General features: G+C 39.4%; 1 protein-coding gene across 1 annotated transcript in view; it reads left to right on the top strand.

The window, feature by feature from the left end:
* Positions 1 to 17,002, top strand: part of LOC121313010 (copine-4-like) — a 124,422-nt gene extending 107,420 nt beyond the window's left edge. The window contains exons 11-16 of the mRNA XM_041245096.1: positions 1,846 to 1,900; positions 2,626 to 2,637; positions 3,148 to 3,199; positions 11,107 to 11,240; positions 11,840 to 12,076; positions 16,495 to 17,002. Coding sequence (XP_041101030.1) covers positions 1,846 to 1,900; positions 2,626 to 2,637; positions 3,148 to 3,199; positions 11,107 to 11,240; positions 11,840 to 12,076; positions 16,495 to 16,626 — 622 coding nt within the window. The 3' untranslated portion in view covers positions 16,627 to 17,002. The remainder of the gene's footprint in view (positions 1 to 1,845; positions 1,901 to 2,625; positions 2,638 to 3,147; positions 3,200 to 11,106; positions 11,241 to 11,839; positions 12,077 to 16,494) is intronic.

Raw genomic sequence — 17,002 nt, 5'->3', positions numbered from 1 at the left:
TGTACATTTTTAATACAGTCATTTGGAAACCACTCAAGTCGCTCACACCAGCCTTCTGGTCGGAAGATCGCCCAAATGTTTCGATCTACAGTCATGGTACTGCAGATCGTCACCACTGTATTTAGCAGTGCAGAAAAAGCAAAATGGCATCTCTGCTGGTTATGATGAAAAGAGCATAGCTGCTCTTGACGAGCTCTCAATCGATTATGTACAGTACTTTCTTCAAAAAGCATAAACAAAAACACAGTCTCCGTGATGCCACCACACAAACCTAACGAATGTCATGTAATGGTAGTCCCAGTTCAGCTGTTTGTTTAAACAGGGAGTGCACTCACTTCAGTAAGGAAAGGCATGTGTGTGCAAACAACTGCAGTGAGTGCAGTTTGTTAATATGGTTGTCACTCTAACCGCATTGTGTGTGTATGAGGCCTTAGTAATAGTAATACAGTAGCTAATCTAATCCCTGATTGTCCAAATTGACCTGTAATCTAAACCAAACAGTCATAATGAAATGTAAGCAGATGCAATTGTGAAAAAAAAAACATCACCACAGTCCTATAATAAGAATGTAAAATCCTTCCAGGTGGCAGTACAATGTGTGCTGCACAACCATAAAAAACTGTGTGTATTGCTGATTCAGTTTATTGGCTTCAACCTGGGTATAGTTTTCCATTTGTTATACAGAAATCTATTCAAGTGACCTTGACTTTGGCTTAGAATAGCTTAAGCCAGTTTCCATCGATCAGTATCTCATGGCTTTCTTAGTAAATTTGAAACCAATATCCAGGGCCAAACTTATGACACACTGTACGGTTCACTGTTAATACACCGCTTTTCATTATTTATCATATTTTGGATCTAAAAAATACATTGGCATCTGACTATTAATATATTAGCTTCACTCTTAAAGAAGTGTTAAAATTCACTGTGCTTGATGGCAGACAAACGTCACATCCAGTTTTGTGACCCATTTTCAAAAGTGGTTTCATTCTGCCTGAAAATGAAAAATAACTGCCCTCCCCACCATCAAGTTCTCCTGGTTTTTTCTCCAGTGGATAAAGTTTCATGGGATAGGGTTTTATGCATCACTTTCAGTGTTTTTATTGGGAGCTGTAATCAATTACACTATGTAACACAATTTTTGTTCCTGGGTAGTAAGTGTTATTTCCTAATTGCTTATGCCTCAAAAGTATAGAAAATATGAGTATAGAAAGTGAGTAGTTTTTTCGAGATTTACGATTATACTGTATTTACTTTACTTCTAAATCTTTTGTAGTCATTTTTGCATTACTTTAGTATAAATACATGTTAATTTGGATTCATATGTTGTTTTTTTCTGACTTTATGTGAACGAAAAGACATACATTTGCCCGTTTTCCCATTGGAAATAGTGATATTTTGAAATATCACTGTCCTGGTCACAAAAGCAAAGTTTGTGGGGAATAATAGCCATTTTCTATACTTTTGAGGCATAAGCAATTAGGAAATAACACTTACTACCCAGGAACAAAAAAATAAATAAATCAATTGTTATACAGTGTTATTTATGAACAATTTTCCAGTTTTATATGTTGATGTACCTTTCCAGGTGAAACCTTTTTGTTCAAAACTTAAAACTTCAAAACTTGGAGGACAAAGATCAGAAAAATGACAGAAAATGTTATCAAAACCAAAGAAGTCCAAGAAGAAAATAGGGAAGTTAGTCTTATCCTACACAATCCCTTCATTTATATTTGCAAAAGGTGTCAAGATATATAGAATCATCTATAAAATTACAGCATATGCAAGGCTTAAAGTTGTCTCTATCCAATTCTAAATATATTCATTAATTCCTTTTAAATCCAGTGACAAAATGTTTCCTGCCTTTGGTTTCGGAGCAAGAATACCATCTGATTTCAAGGTAATGTTTTCCTTATTCATTTTTTTCTCCTTTTTTTTTCAAAGAAGCATGTCTTTAATGATATAGTATAGTACTGTTATATATGTTTTATATGAAATAGATTATATAGGTACCTTATATAATGTACATATTTTTTACATTAAAAGTATTACCTTTTAAATGTCCCATTAAGTGTGCATGCTTCTCTATAGTTTTGGCTTATGGTTTCAACAAACATAAACAAAAATGAAGAAGCTTACAGAACACATTTCATGAGGTATTTAACAGGTAAGACATTAAACATTAGGATCTTCTCCTCTGTTATGTTGTGTGACTTTTTCTCCACCTGCACAGAACAGAATGGGGCTGTTGCACTGTAATAAATAATGTAACAATGTAGAGACGTAATAAAAACACCTAACAGAGTTTAGAACAAACGTGTGCCTCCTGTGCGCGACATAATCACAGTTATTTCAATCTATTTATTAACGTGCTCTGTGACATTAATAAGCTGCAGAATGTACAGTATCTACGTTTATAACCAGGATTAACAAGGATTAGGTTTTCAGCTGCATTCCCTATACTGGTTTATATACCATGGCCCAGGATACAGCAATAGGTCCAAATGGACAGCATTTTCAGATCACTGCCATAGTTCTATGGTTTTCATCCTCGTCTTTTATTTGTTACACATTTTTGTTCCTTTTTTTCACTTTTATTTCACATTTTTGTTTCCTCTATTGCAGCAGACATTCACGGTTAGTAAATAAGATGGATTTTGGAAAAATGTCCTTTTGGCAGACAGCACAACTGGTATCACAACTTTGGGGGCATTAGCCCCATATGTTAGTAAATTTTTGTGTAATTATTAATGGTGATTTGAGGATGTGCAGCTGATAGAAATGATCTGGATTCCTGGAATAAACAGCACAAGTTGCTGTCTTCCTAGCACTGCATGTTTTATTTACCAAGTCATGATTGAGTAGTCTAACAAACAGCATTAAATAAACAGAGCAGTCGTTATAAAATCCACACCAGGTTATGTTTTTAGGTGTTTGGACATAGTGGAAGATATACAGTCTGATGAATTACTATCTTTATGTTATTAAAAGGTAAGCTTGCATTGTAAAGTTAGACAAAATTAGATGTAATAAAATATTAGTGCCCTAGAACAGTGGTTAACCTTGAATCACATACTACAACCTTTGCAAACTGTAACTATGATATAACCACATTTAAATCCTAACTGGATTTTATTTTTCCACCAGGTCTCCCATGATTTTGCAATAAACTTTAATGAAGACAACCCAGAGTGTGCAGGTAAGACTTCAACACATATCCAAGCTCAATGGATAAGAGCCAGTGTACACAGCCAGTGTTGTGTGCAGTAATCTGACCTCTAAACTCACCAGATCTCAGAACGTCAGGAAGTTAGCACTGTACTTAGATGGGAAACCTCCAAGGAAACTGATTTTATAGGACGTGGAGTTGGGTTTACTCTCCCCATAGGGTGAGAACTCACCCAGTGCCTCTGCAAAGTGTTAGAGTGATTGAAGCACCTTCGAAGCAGAGATCGAGGGTGATACTACATGTAGCTTCAAAAAATCAAATCACAAAGCATATTAAGTTTGATCAGGTTAGCGCTGCTGAATCTTGATCTAATTTGACAGGGTGGTGGGATCAATGCACTGTAACCTAGGGAAAGCACAAGCAATTACATTTTAATGGGGCTGTAAAATGTACTTTCAAACTCAGTCATTGGGTTTTCATAATAGACGTTTTAGAGATTACACTCCAAAGCAAAGCTGTTAAAAACAAAGCAGTGTGTATATACTGTTTTTCCAGCATTGTCATGTGATACAGTTAAACCAATCACGCGTGTGATTTATTCCAAGCCTTTTTATAAATATAATATTTGCTCAAAACAGAGCCCGGGTGCTTATTTTCTCAATCTTCTCTTTATCTGGACGGTTATTTGGATAGGGGCGTCTATTAGACAGTAGGTGGTAATTGGCCTTGTGAAATCAATGCAGCACCACCAAGGATCCTGCAGTAGCCTACATGACCAGGGTAGAGTATTTGTCAAATAAAATATTTTACAGTGGTTGAATTGTGATGTACACATTGTATTAATTCCTAAACTTAAACCTTTGTCCAGCGGCTCAGACAAGCCTCATGTGCAGATTTTGCACTTGATCTCATCACCATCAAATGCTGTAAATGCTTCAGCTTCATTTAAACAGGCTACAGTAGGATATACATGTAGATATACCATATAGATTTTAAATGGGAAACTGACTTACCAGAACAGAGATATACGGACAGAGTGAGCTTAGGGCATCACCTATCTGCTGTTCAGTCTATTTTTTCCACAAATACTGCTGAATTAGTAAAAACTTGTTAGTACATTTCAGTGAAAACAAAACGATGCTAGAGCCAACGAAGCAAAAAAAATAAGCATATTGAATTAAATGAACTAATGCACACCACAGGCGAAGTGAATGACACAGAATCTTAAATCTATATATAGCCTGGGCTTCAATTATTTTTTCGTTTAGTTCAATTTCGGTGTGCATTGGCCCTTAAGTGTTTATTACTGTTCTCATGCTTAACCTAATTGAATAGGTATATTAATTATTGTGCATTTCAATTTTAATGCCATCAGTGGTCAATTATGACTATACTGCATGCAATAGCTAGAGAATGGATCCAAGAAATGCCGGGACAGCTAAACCTGGGAATTACGAGAAACATGTGACCAATAAGTCTGGGTTTTCAATAAAAATAATTCAAGAAAAAAATGACCAATTGAATTCACAAACTAGCAATGGGTGTTTCTGACTTGTGAATAAGCGACTGGATTCAGGATTTTGAATTCTAACATTCAATTAGAATAGTTGCTGAATAATTCATATTTCAACTCGTTCATCATTATAACCAAATATGCGCTTCCATATTTTTGGATTTGCATTCTTTAAAAAAGTCTGTTTAGGTTGTGTAACAGGGGGGTTTGTTACGTGTGTGGGTCGTCACTGAACAATACTGAGGCAGACACAGAGCATTGGGTGTTGACATACCACACAGACGCGCAGATTTAATTAACACAAGTGCTGACACTAGTGTACCAGCAATGGTAGTCCTAGTGTCTCATTTAAGAAACAAAACAAAACAAAACAAAGCTAAAAATAAAAGCCACACAAGGTGATTGCTAGAAACTTCCCGCTCCAGGAACCTACTACACTACGCAAACCCTCTCTACACACTGTTTGGGATCAACCTTCCTTAAACTAACCTACTTCTGGGATCCTGGAATCCTAGCATCCTCACAGTGACTCCTGTCTCTTCAAACGGCCTCAGCTGGGCAGTGCCTTCATGAGCAATTAGAGGGTTGCATAGTAGTTAATCCTGCGGACGGACGCTGTCCTCCTTGATGTCAGTCGCCTTGAGCTATGGTGCAGACACTTTTTGAGCTCCGTGCAGCATCTCCGGGCATGCCCCCAGCCAATCCAGACCTCCCAACCAGCTCAGTCCTGGGCGAACCTAACTGCTCAATTGGTTGCCCAGCAACGCATTCCTGTTCCGTGTCCCAGTTGCACATATTTGCACAGGAACCAGCGACAGAGCTCTCCCTTCACAGGCAGCCACAGAGATGACATAAAGATTTACAACTCTTCACTGGAAGAAAATTGACCATTTCCTCTATCTAAATTACACTACAAATATAATTAGTGTTCCATAAAGAGGAATGCTATTCCTTTTCGACAGGCTGTTAAACTAGGCAGAATCTTTCTTGACTTTCTTGACTTTCTTGACTCTTTCTTTCCACTTGCAAGAGGTGTACATCTTTCATTGAATAGGAAGGCAACTCAAGCAGCATCTTAAAGATCCATGTATCTATTGTTGACACTAATCAGGATTTGGGACATTAACAGAAGATCAGGGAATAAAATAGTTTTGTTCTGTTGGCTTGAATCATATTATATTTATTGGCCATGCTTTAAAATAATCTGTGGAGTAGATTTTGGATACAAAATATTTATATTAGTAAATTAAGAATCAGCATGTATAATGTTTACTATCTGTTTCCCTTCAAATTTGATTTTGGTTAACTGTGCTGCATTTTATAATGACAGTGTGTTTAGATGCCCTCTTCAGTGATCTATGAATCATGGCTCAGATGACAGGATTAACATTAGAGTAACATAATTTGGATAGCAATCAAGGAGGTTAACCCTGACTAATGATAGTAATAACCCCACTGTGTGATGTTAATGAGGTACTATATTAGATATTGTTAGGTTATTATCATAACCTTGGTTCCCAGAAATATAAATGTAACCATTACCTCATGGGTATTTAACCTAAAGACATATCACCTAAGATGTATCAAAGCTGCACGTAGTGCCTGTGGCGCAGTCGTGCCCCCCTCCCAAGGGCATAAAAGGACTGCTGACACAAATATCAGCATCATTTTTCCTTCAAGACTGTGGTAATCATGGATGCATTGACCTTGAAGGTTAAATGTCTATTTCAGGGAACCAGGGTTATGATAATAACCTAACCTAATAATAATAACCTAACCATCCCCATCAAGTACGAAATGTAACCATTATCTCAAAACCCCAGACGGCTCAACCCTAACCCTAACCCTAACCCTAACCCTAACCCCAGGCTCGATGGGTTGGGATGCCACAATGTTCCCCGCACCTGACTGAGCAGGTCACGATGTTTGGGCAGGTTCCACGGCTGTCCGCTCAGGAGCTGCATCAGAGCTGAAAACCAGAGTCTCCTGGGCCAATAAAGAGTTACTAATAGCACATTGGCCCAGTCATGTTTGATTTTCTTTAGACACAGCGGGAGCATGGCGAGTGGTGGGAAGGCATACAGCAGCTGCCTCAGCCACTAGTGTACTGAGGCATCTATCGCCAGTGGGTCCTCGGCTCCTGTTATGGAGATCCAGTATGGACAATGTGTCAATTCCTGGATTGTATTTTAATTGTAGATCTAATTCTATCTCTGCTCTCCCAAACCGTTGCCAAATAAGGCTTATCACCTCTGGATGAAGCCTCCATTCTGAGGCACTGGGACCTCTCCTTGAGAGGAGGTCCACCACCCAGTTTATCACCCCGGGCTGGTGCACTGCTTGCAGGAAGTGGAGGTGATCATGCGCTCAGAGCAATAGCTTGTGGGCTACTTGATGGAGACTGGGGGACCTGAGGTGTCCTGGTGGTTTATATAAGCCACCACAGTAGTGTTGTCTGTCCAGACAAGCACGTGTCCTCCTTAAACCTCCTGTAATTCTGCAAGACGAGAAACACTGCCTGCAGCTCCAAAATATTGATATGGAGATGCTGCCACGGGGGGTTCTGTACCCCTTGCGTTTACCTGCCATTCCACACAGTGCCTCCTTTGTGTGATACTGCCTCAGGCAGGAAGAGCATCTGTTTGTCCACAGGCAGGTTGGCACATGGATAAACCCTAGTCATTATGCAAATAGCATGGAGTGTACCGTAAGAATGTAACTGGACATTCAACAAGGCCTGCTTGGTACCAGATTGGGGATGGTAAAACCCTAGTCGGTAGGAGGTCAGAACTGGGACTTTACCGAATGGTATTGGTCGGCTTGGTACCGGTTTGGTGCCTGTAGCACTGGGTTGGTACAGTAGTGTACAGTACTGTTGCTGCCCTCAAGAGGACGTCTGCTCAATCAGCAATGCCGCTGTGCAGTAATGCCACAGGGCAGACGCTCTGTAGACTAGGGGACCTGGAAGACCGCAGTGGCCTCTTGATCAATGGCATGGTAACTGCAGGGGATGTGCCACCTAATTACACATCCTCAGACAGGAACACCAGCTCCTAGAGACACAAAGCGTCTTGGAGAAATGCACACAAAACTCGCAGAAAAGCAGTTTGATAAAGATAGCAACTGGGCTGACAACAAGGCCTACTTGGTACCAGACAGGCAGGCTGGCCTTGCATATGTCATAGGGATAAAACCCAGGCATAATGCAACGAGCAAGTATTGTACAGTAAGAATATACAGTTGCTGTTTGGTACCAATTTGGTGCCTGTAGCACCAGATAGGTACATTTGTGCGCAATGGGGGTTACACATCCCCTATGCCCCCCCTCCCCCCCCAGCCATTCTAGACAGCATCCTAGCTGAGGCTGGACATGTCTGCTCAAGCAGCAACGCCGCTGTGTAACAGGGCGGGAGCTGCAGCTCCTGTATACAGTATACTTACTGTAACAGGGCTGGTGCAGTATACAGTGCATGTATCGAAAACCAAACTGTCTCAGACAACACAAGCAGCAACACTGCTGTACAGTATGTTACAGGCAAAAGTACTGGACCAGGGATGATATCACTGTTTTGTTCACAGCCGCACGTGCCTTGCACGGTGCGGTTCGGTGGTGGTACACTCGGTACGGTACCTTCGGTACTGTATGGTTCTCTGGTACACCACTTGGTAGTTGTACCTCCAGTACGATACCTTCATTACGGTATGGTTCGGTGGTACACCCAGTGGTGGTTCACCACTCTGTGGTAGTGCACCCGGACGGTTCCTTTGGTACTGTCCGGTTCTGTAGTACACTTGGTATGGTACGGTTCAGGTGCCCCGGTGCAGCAACCTCATTTGCTGTTCGGTACGTGTACCGGGTCAGGCATGGGGCAGGTCTGTGACCCACAGTTACTACAGAAGCAATATATGGGGATGCCCACCTATATAGCTTCAGGTAAATCAACACAGCCCTAAGACAAGCAGGGACCAAGGTGGCAATGAAACACTGCAAGCAATCACACCCGACGCAGAGCTAAACTGCATAGTGCTTTGGAGTGATAACCTTGTTTGTTGTACAGTACTTGTACTGGTGGTAACGGGTTAGGTCTGGACTTACAGTTACCACTTAAGCAGAGTATAGGGATGCCCACCTGTAGTGCTTCAGGCAAACTGACACAGTCCTAAGACTGGTGGAAGCCTTATCGGAAAAAGGTAACCCCACTCATTGTACAGAGTACCCACAGGAACAGGAGCAGGTCTCGGATCGACAGTTACCACAGGAGCGATTTATAGGGAAGTGCTCTTGGCTAACCAGCAGCATAAGCTTTTTTCTTTAACCACTGAACCACACAGCCCTTGGTGGGTGTGTATGACTGCGTCACAGGCAGTACGTGCAGCTTTGATATATCTTATTCAGGTTTCAGAGCTTAATGGTTATGTTTCATACTTGATAAGGAACCCTGTATTAGATGGCATGCACATTGTTGTCAAAGTAATGATGAAACCATTTAAGGGAATTCAAAATGAGAATGGAGTTGACACTACTTACTGCAGCAAAAATGGCCAGAAAAGCCCCTGGGAGACTATTGAATGGATAGATAAGGAACAGATCTATCCAGGGCAGTCACAGCTGGATTAAAGAACAAGAAAAGATGAAATGCACACCACACTGGGAAATGGATGCAATTCCACCAGTAATGAAATGATAAATTCAGGATTATGTTGAACTCAGTGGCAGTGAACTTAAATTGGTTTTAGACATATATTATTTCTGGAATTGTAGACACCATTAAAACGTCATTTTTTTTTACTTTTCACATATTATCTACTGCAATAATAATTGTATACAGTAAATTAAATACCATAACCACTCTGGTTGTTGTCTTGTCTGCTTTTCCTAACCAAAAGCCTGGTCATTCCTGCATTTTGTGTATGCGTGTGGCAAAGTGGTTTGCAGTGATCAGGTGTAGTGGCGATGTGATTATGAAACAGAAGACAGACAACAAAGTTCATGATCCAAATGGGTTTTATTTTTCTAATCCTGGTCTGGTGACCACAAAGAATAATCTCAGGCAATACACAGCAATGTGTATTGCACTGCGCCAAAACAACGGGTTGCAGTCCCTAAATAATAAGACACATAATAGTGCTTGTGGTGTAATACAATTTAGCCGTGTACAATGGTGCAGTGTTGTCTGGGTTTAGTGCTGGCCTTAAGCGACAGCTCCGGATCATGTTAGCCATCTAATAATAACAAACAAGTAGAGTTTTAGACACAACAAAACAAACAAAACACTCACGGTAATTCACAGTACTCCTTCCTGTTCAGCTTAACCATAAACAAAGGAACAGATCACCTCGCTACGTCCCTTTATATACCGTCAGTCACGCCCCCTTGGTTAACGGGTGCAACCATTTCTCCTTCCAATCCAAGGTTGCCATATCACCACAATGACTTGGTGTACCATAGCTCCGCCCCCTTTCTATATGGGCAACTTCCACCTAACCCTGGGAATGAATTGTCAGGCCATCCAGTCCAGGGCACTCTGTTCCCTTTACACAGCATCCTGACAGGTCAGGAGGGAGATTTATAACCAAGATTAATTCTTTCTCCGTCACAGTGCTATTTATTCACTAATTCATTCATTTTTATGATATGGTACATTACCGTAACATTAGTAATAATAATAATAATAATAATAATAATAATAATAATAAATAAATAATAATAAAGACATTTTGAATTAGTCAAATATCAAACAACTTTCCTAAAATTATCTATTATTGTTATTATTAGGATTATAACATTATAGTAATCATTGCTTTGCCTGGCAGACTAGACATTATCTTTTATATTTTATTTTGCTAAAAGAGGGAAGATGTGGCACCATGGGAAAGTCTCTGCTCCACCCAATAAGTTATAAATGGATAATAGATATGTATTGGGTATACCAAGCCTCTACAAAGAAGCATTCAGGACACAGAAGATAACAATAATTTATTGCTTGTCATGTTGCATCTGTACTAACCAAATGTACAAAACTGTCTGATCAGATTTTATGTTTTTTTTCAGTAGCATGTTATTTTTGTTGTGTCAAATTAAGATGGTATCCACTAAATGTATACATCTTTAAACTGGCTGTATTTTAAGAAATACGTGTAAACACAACACACGTTTTTTACAACAAAGATCTTTAAATTGCCAGTTACACGGTTCTATATTTTTTCTATAAATTAACAGACATGTGCTATTTGAATATTCACTCTTTCACTTTAACTATAAAGCAAAGCCGAGTTCCAACTGCTCACACAAACAAAGAAAACAAATAAACAATAAGAAATATAATTATTATATTAAATCATATTGCACTGTAATTCAAGGAATGGTTTTAACCCTTTAAACACATGTTTTTTACTGCCATGTTTCAATGTGTTCTCCCTCAAGGTATACAGGGGGTTGTAGAAGCTTATCAAAACTGCCTTCCAAAGATTCAACTCTATGGACCAACAAATATTGCCCCGATTATTCAAAAGGTGGCCAGCTCTGCTTCAGAAGAGATGCACACCAAGGAAGCAATGGTACAGTGAACCTTTATTTTTGCATACATGACATGAAGTGTTACACTAGTAATGTGCTGTTAAGAACACATTTTTATATATTTTATTAAACAGATCCTTAAGCTAAAATATGAGTAAGCCGTGATACGGGGAATGGAGAATGTTGTGTTTTCTTTAAAAAAGTGCTGTGTCAGTCAGGACCTTTATTAAACATCTATTTCAGAGAAAGTCTTACAACACAATACATCTGCTCATTAACTATATATGAGTCCTGCTGGGGTTTTCTCTAGGGGTGTTTCTTTAATACTTATTAATTAACACAGTGAAATGAGGTTTGAGAAAAATTAAGTTTTAAGTGAACTGTGTTAGAATCCTCTACTGTTTCATTAAAAGAGACTCCAATGTGGAAGGACTGATTGGGTTCTGAGCCATCAAAACATATCCAACATATCCCAAGATGCAAACTCAGAACTCTGAAGTAGAAAGAAAGTGCATTTACCCATTCTGCCACTTAGCCCTTCCCTCTAAGGAGCCATTTTTGTTGCTGTTTCTCCAATGTAATATCCTTAAAACAAGCTGACAAGCTATACTTTTTTTTCCTGCTTGTATTTCTTTGTCAGCAATACTTCATCCTGCTGATTCTGACGGACGGAGTGATCACCGACATGGCTGACACCAGAGAAGCGATAGTTAACGCTTCTCACCTCCCCATGTCTGTGATCATCGTCGGGGTCGGCAACGCAGACTTCAGCGACATGCAGATGCTCGACGGGGATGATGGCATTCTCAGGTCTCCCAAGGGGGAGCCGGTTCTACGAGACATTGTGCAGTTTGTGCCATTTAGGAACTTCAAACATGTATGTTTTTCTTTAATTTATTTATAGCATTTAATAGCAAGCTTAATCAAGCTTAATGTTTATTAGCCTACAAGTTCATCCCACAATGAATGTTTTTTTTTTGGAATGAGAACAATAGAAAGTATCAAATGATCTTTAATGACAATGCTTTGCACCGAGGGGAAATGGTAGCACATTGTGGGTAGCTACAATGTGTTGAGCCACTGAGAGAATATCTTAATGTTTTGACCAAATAAAACTATGATGAACCAATTTACGTTATTGATATATTTCAGTACCGTGGTAACATCCCTATTCGTACTAAATTTCCGCTGGATCCAAACTCTGTGCTATCCCTGTTTTATTTTTCCAATGTTTCTGTTATGAAGGAAGCCTGTTAATTGCCACCCTACCAATTTTAAAGTGTACACTCAAATGATGAAAAGAGCTCTAGTTATCATTTTCCTGTGCTCTTCTAAGCATCCAGTGCATACATGTGTGCAACACTTATTACTGCATGTTTTTGCTGTAATAAAACATGAATTTATTGCTGAAAAAGGTAGCATGAGAAATGAAACCAGTCTGGTGCTTGGGTCTTACTGGGATTATACTCTGAACAAGGACATAACATTTTTTAAACATTTTTTTATTTGGAATGGCCAATTATTTTTCCTTATTTTCTCCCCAATTTGGGAAGCCCAATTATTTTTTTATTTCAACTCGGCTCACCACTGCTACCGTCGTGCTGACTCGGGAGAGACGAATACAGACACGTGTCCTCAGAAACGTGTGCCGTCAGCCGTCTGCTTCTTTTTACTCTGCAGGCCCACCGTGCAACCACCTCAGAGCTACAGCTTCAGAGGACCATGCAGGTCTGGGCAGCTTACAGGCAGGCTCCCAGCAGCCTGGCCAGTCTACAGGGGTCACTGGTGTGTGGTGAGCCAAGGACACCCTGGTCGTCCTAAGCCCTTCACACCCAGACGGTGTTCGGTGAATTGTGCACCGCCACCACCCCCTGGGAACTCCAGTCCATGGTTCGCAGTGGGCTAGCCTAGACTCTAACCAGCAATCTCCAGGCCATAGGGCACATCCTGCACTCCAAAGTGCCTTTACTAGATGTGCCACTCAGAGTTGGCAAAACACTTTTTTATTAAAACAGCTTACAGTTTGTGGTTCTGCTTCTCTAATATTGAATCTCTTTTTCAGTGATTGCTCAAATAATATTTGTTGTCTACTGTCTGTAGACCTTGGTTAAAAACAAAATAATCATTACCCTGTGATATTTCATGTCTATTGACTCCATCTGCTCAATGGTTCAGTATAGTTGAAAGGTCTTACATGATTATTCTGGAATCAGAAAGCACACAAGCAATTACTAAATGACTGAAGGATTCAGCATACAAGCTCAACACCATTTACTTTCTATATTAGAGCAAGAACTCAGTTTGAAGCTACAGTGCATATGCCCTTTAAATTCTGTAATGACCCTGTGAGGTTGGCAGTGCCAAGAAAAAAAATAATAATGATTTGCTACAACAGGGGACACAGCTGCTTGTACATGTGTAACTTAAAGAATGTGAAAAATGTATTTTAGTTTTGTGTTGTTTTGAACCACCATATAATCCACTGGTATAAATCTACTTTCCCAGGCAGCTGATTACTGTCCTTTACCTCATCACTGCAAGAAAACAATGTGACGTGTCTCCCTCTGAAGGTTGTTTACTATAGTGACTGTGTAAGAGTAATATGTCATGCTATACTAATGCTGTTTTAGCACGTGTTTTTATATACAAATAAAAGGGTTATTTTGGCCCACCATTGGTTTGAAAAAAATGAATATGAAAAATGTGAAATTGATGGTAAATTAGAGATTTTATCAGTATTCATATCCAAGGAGGACATCTTCATACCTCAGCTCAGGTAAGCTGCTTTCCCCATTATATCCAGGTTGCCTAGCTAGTTTTCAAGTATAGTAGAATGTTACATAAAAGAGCTGCAGACAAGCACTTAATGAGTATTTTCTTTGAAAGGCTTATCAATTACATTTTGTGAGTATTCTAAAAAGTCTGTCATGGGTCTTATTGACATGCATCCTTTGTTCTAGGTCGCTGTTTTTTCCTCTAGCATGAGATACCATACTAATAATAATACAATTTCCAAAACATCCATACCCTAGTTATGTTAGGTACCCAGGTAGCTAAAATAACATTAGGTCCTTCAAAAGAGAAGTCAAATAATCTCGCACTGTTCTTACTACTTGCCTAAGGATTGAATTTATCTCTTGGCATTGTCTATCTTTTGTCTTTGACTACTGTACCTGGGTGTCAAACACTATCTTCACTCACAATGCTAATCCATTACAGCACCAGTGGGATACTGTTTCTGCAATATTTGTTTCAAATCCATTGGGTTACAAGGGCTTAGGTTTGCTAATGGGGTCTGATGGGGTCTCGTAAAGGTAATATGCCCAAATGGTATTTTTCAAACGTTTCTGTAAGAGGAAGTTTATTGTTCCACAAGACATGCTAATGAATCCCTGTGGAAAGCCTCAAAATGACACACATAGAGTTCAGGGTTTGAAATAAAAATGAAGTGAAGTTTATTTACACAGAAGCCACAAAAACTATTTGCAAAAATAAATGGGTACTGCCTCTTTAAATATACAAAATATTTACAAAGCTATGTACACAAATCCTGGGATGGGGAAGCCAGCACATGTAGAGAAGCGTATGGTTAGACAGTCTCGCTGTGTTTGTTTGCAGCACACAGTATCACTGCAGCTGCCTGGGTATCTTGGTCTTCTAAAGCAGAGTTACCTTGTTACTCTGCAGGAGATTCAGCAGGAGTGTTTTGTGGCACCGTAAATATGTGTTGGTCTCGTGTCCCCGGTCCCAGGAACACTGTCCTGACTGGTGGAGAAGCTGCCACTTTTGTACACCTTGGCTCCGCCCTTACCTGATTACCTGGGCTCCACCAGCCTCCTAGCAGGCCAACCACTATGGAACATAACCCTGCAGTTGCCAGAACCCCCTGGATGGACAGGTTCCTCCAGTTCCCCCTATTTTTCAGTGCAGGGATTTCATCTACCCTGTCACAGTCCAAAAGAGGTAATCCAACATATTCTGCTTGACAACGAGACGATTTACATGCAGTGAGTGTTGGGGTACCCACAGCTGCCCCTTCAGGTGTCAGTATATAAAAGTGATATTTGAGTATTATTTCAAGTTACATGATTGTTTATATTTGAATAGCAGAAAAGGCTGTCTATATTTAATCTATTCCACATTTTGAATTCATCAGTCAAATATTGGGCTGTCCTGCTGCATAATTTCAAAACCAAAACACCTACACACTGCTCCCAGCACAAAGTTGTTTTTTCTTTTTCTTTTTTTAGAAAATCCATTTTATCAGGTATGCAGCTTCAGATTGAATTTGCTTTATTTCTAGTTACAAGCAACTGCCATAAACTCTGATTTGTCTGAGTAATGATTTTTAAGTGTTTGTAACTAACTGTGCAATTGAAAAAAGTACATGTTAGAGCAACAATTTACCAGATTAAAACCCTCAGCTGGCTTTCCATACTCTGTCTCTAACGGTTTCACCTTATTGCATTGGATGGGGTGGGGGGATTTTTTTCAAGAGTGAGGAAGTGCAACAGTAAAACTTACAAACAGATCTGTCTTTTAACCTAACATATTACTGGATATGTCTCTTTAAATGAAATGACGTTTGCAATAGCGTGCTTCTTTCAAATCTGCACATTTGAGACCTATACGGCAAAATAGAAGTGGACAACTGGTTAGAGTTATGGAGTGGTTTTGTAATCTACAAGCACTCTTAGAAACATGATCTTTTCCAATTTTTACAGTTGGTCATTTTTTTTTGTCTACACTGTTAAACATCTAGATGTCTAGATTATGCAGTTAATGGTAGCTGGGATAGGCTCATAGCTGTGTATTTGAATTGTATATCTGTAAATACATATTTTATATGTGACTGAAGTGACAAGTGAACCTAGGCCCCTGTTGATTTCGATCTTCATGCTCTGTGAGTTGGGCTGACTTGTTACCTGGCTGGCTGTCTCAAATTGGGTTTAATTTCCATTTTCTAATAGCACAGAAATGCAATGTTTTAAAGATGCAATTGAAAGGGACTAGGTTGTACAGTCAGCAGTGCACTAGACATGTCATCTTTTTAAATCCTTTACGGTTTACAAGGTGGTGTCAGTTTAGCCCACATCACAAAAAAGCAACTGGACACAATTAACACGCGTGGGGAACAATTAACACATGTGGAGATGTTTGCATTGGATTTTTGATTTCCTTTGTCAGAAATGACTGTACTTCTTGTGTATTTTGCTAAAATATTTTTATGGGATTTAGATAAGCATGTCAATAAGTTTAAGGCAACATTAATTGTATCCTTTTTTTCTTTTTTAGGCATCTCCTGCTGCACTAGCAAAAAGTGTTTTAGCAGAGGTTCCAAACCAAGTGGTGGACTATTACAATGGGAAGGGTATCAAACCAAAATGTCTGTCTGATTTCGAGTCTTCCAGGACACTCGCACCCTAACATCTCAGCACACTTTTACATAGCTCAGAGAATTAAAAAAATAGCACGTTTTGGTAATTTTGAACTAAATCGTTGTTTTGCATGTGTAGCCTTAAGGCTTGCATCTGTTAAGCAGTTGTATTGGTGATACCATTTTTACAAGGAAAAAAAAACTGACTTCTTTACATAAGAGCATGTCGCCTTGAAAATAATTAAAACACAAGTTATCTGTATCAGTTTTTATACAGGTTTGTTGAGATTTTGCTAAATTTCTTAATATTCTTACACTGTAAAGCATTTTGGATGAACTATTGAAAGTTGATAGCTATCTGTATTAGTACCATCTGCTCCAAATGAATGTATTGTTTGTTTGTTTTTTTTCAGAAAAAAAAGCAGG

The sequence above is a fragment of the Polyodon spathula genome, chromosome 3 (assembly GCF_017654505.1).
Source record: "Polyodon spathula isolate WHYD16114869_AA chromosome 3, ASM1765450v1, whole genome shotgun sequence".
In the NCBI taxonomy this organism is placed as follows: Eukaryota; Metazoa; Chordata; class Actinopteri; order Acipenseriformes; family Polyodontidae; genus Polyodon; species Polyodon spathula.
Note: the sequence above shows the minus strand (reverse complement) of the source record. Positions and strands in the feature narration are given on the sequence as shown.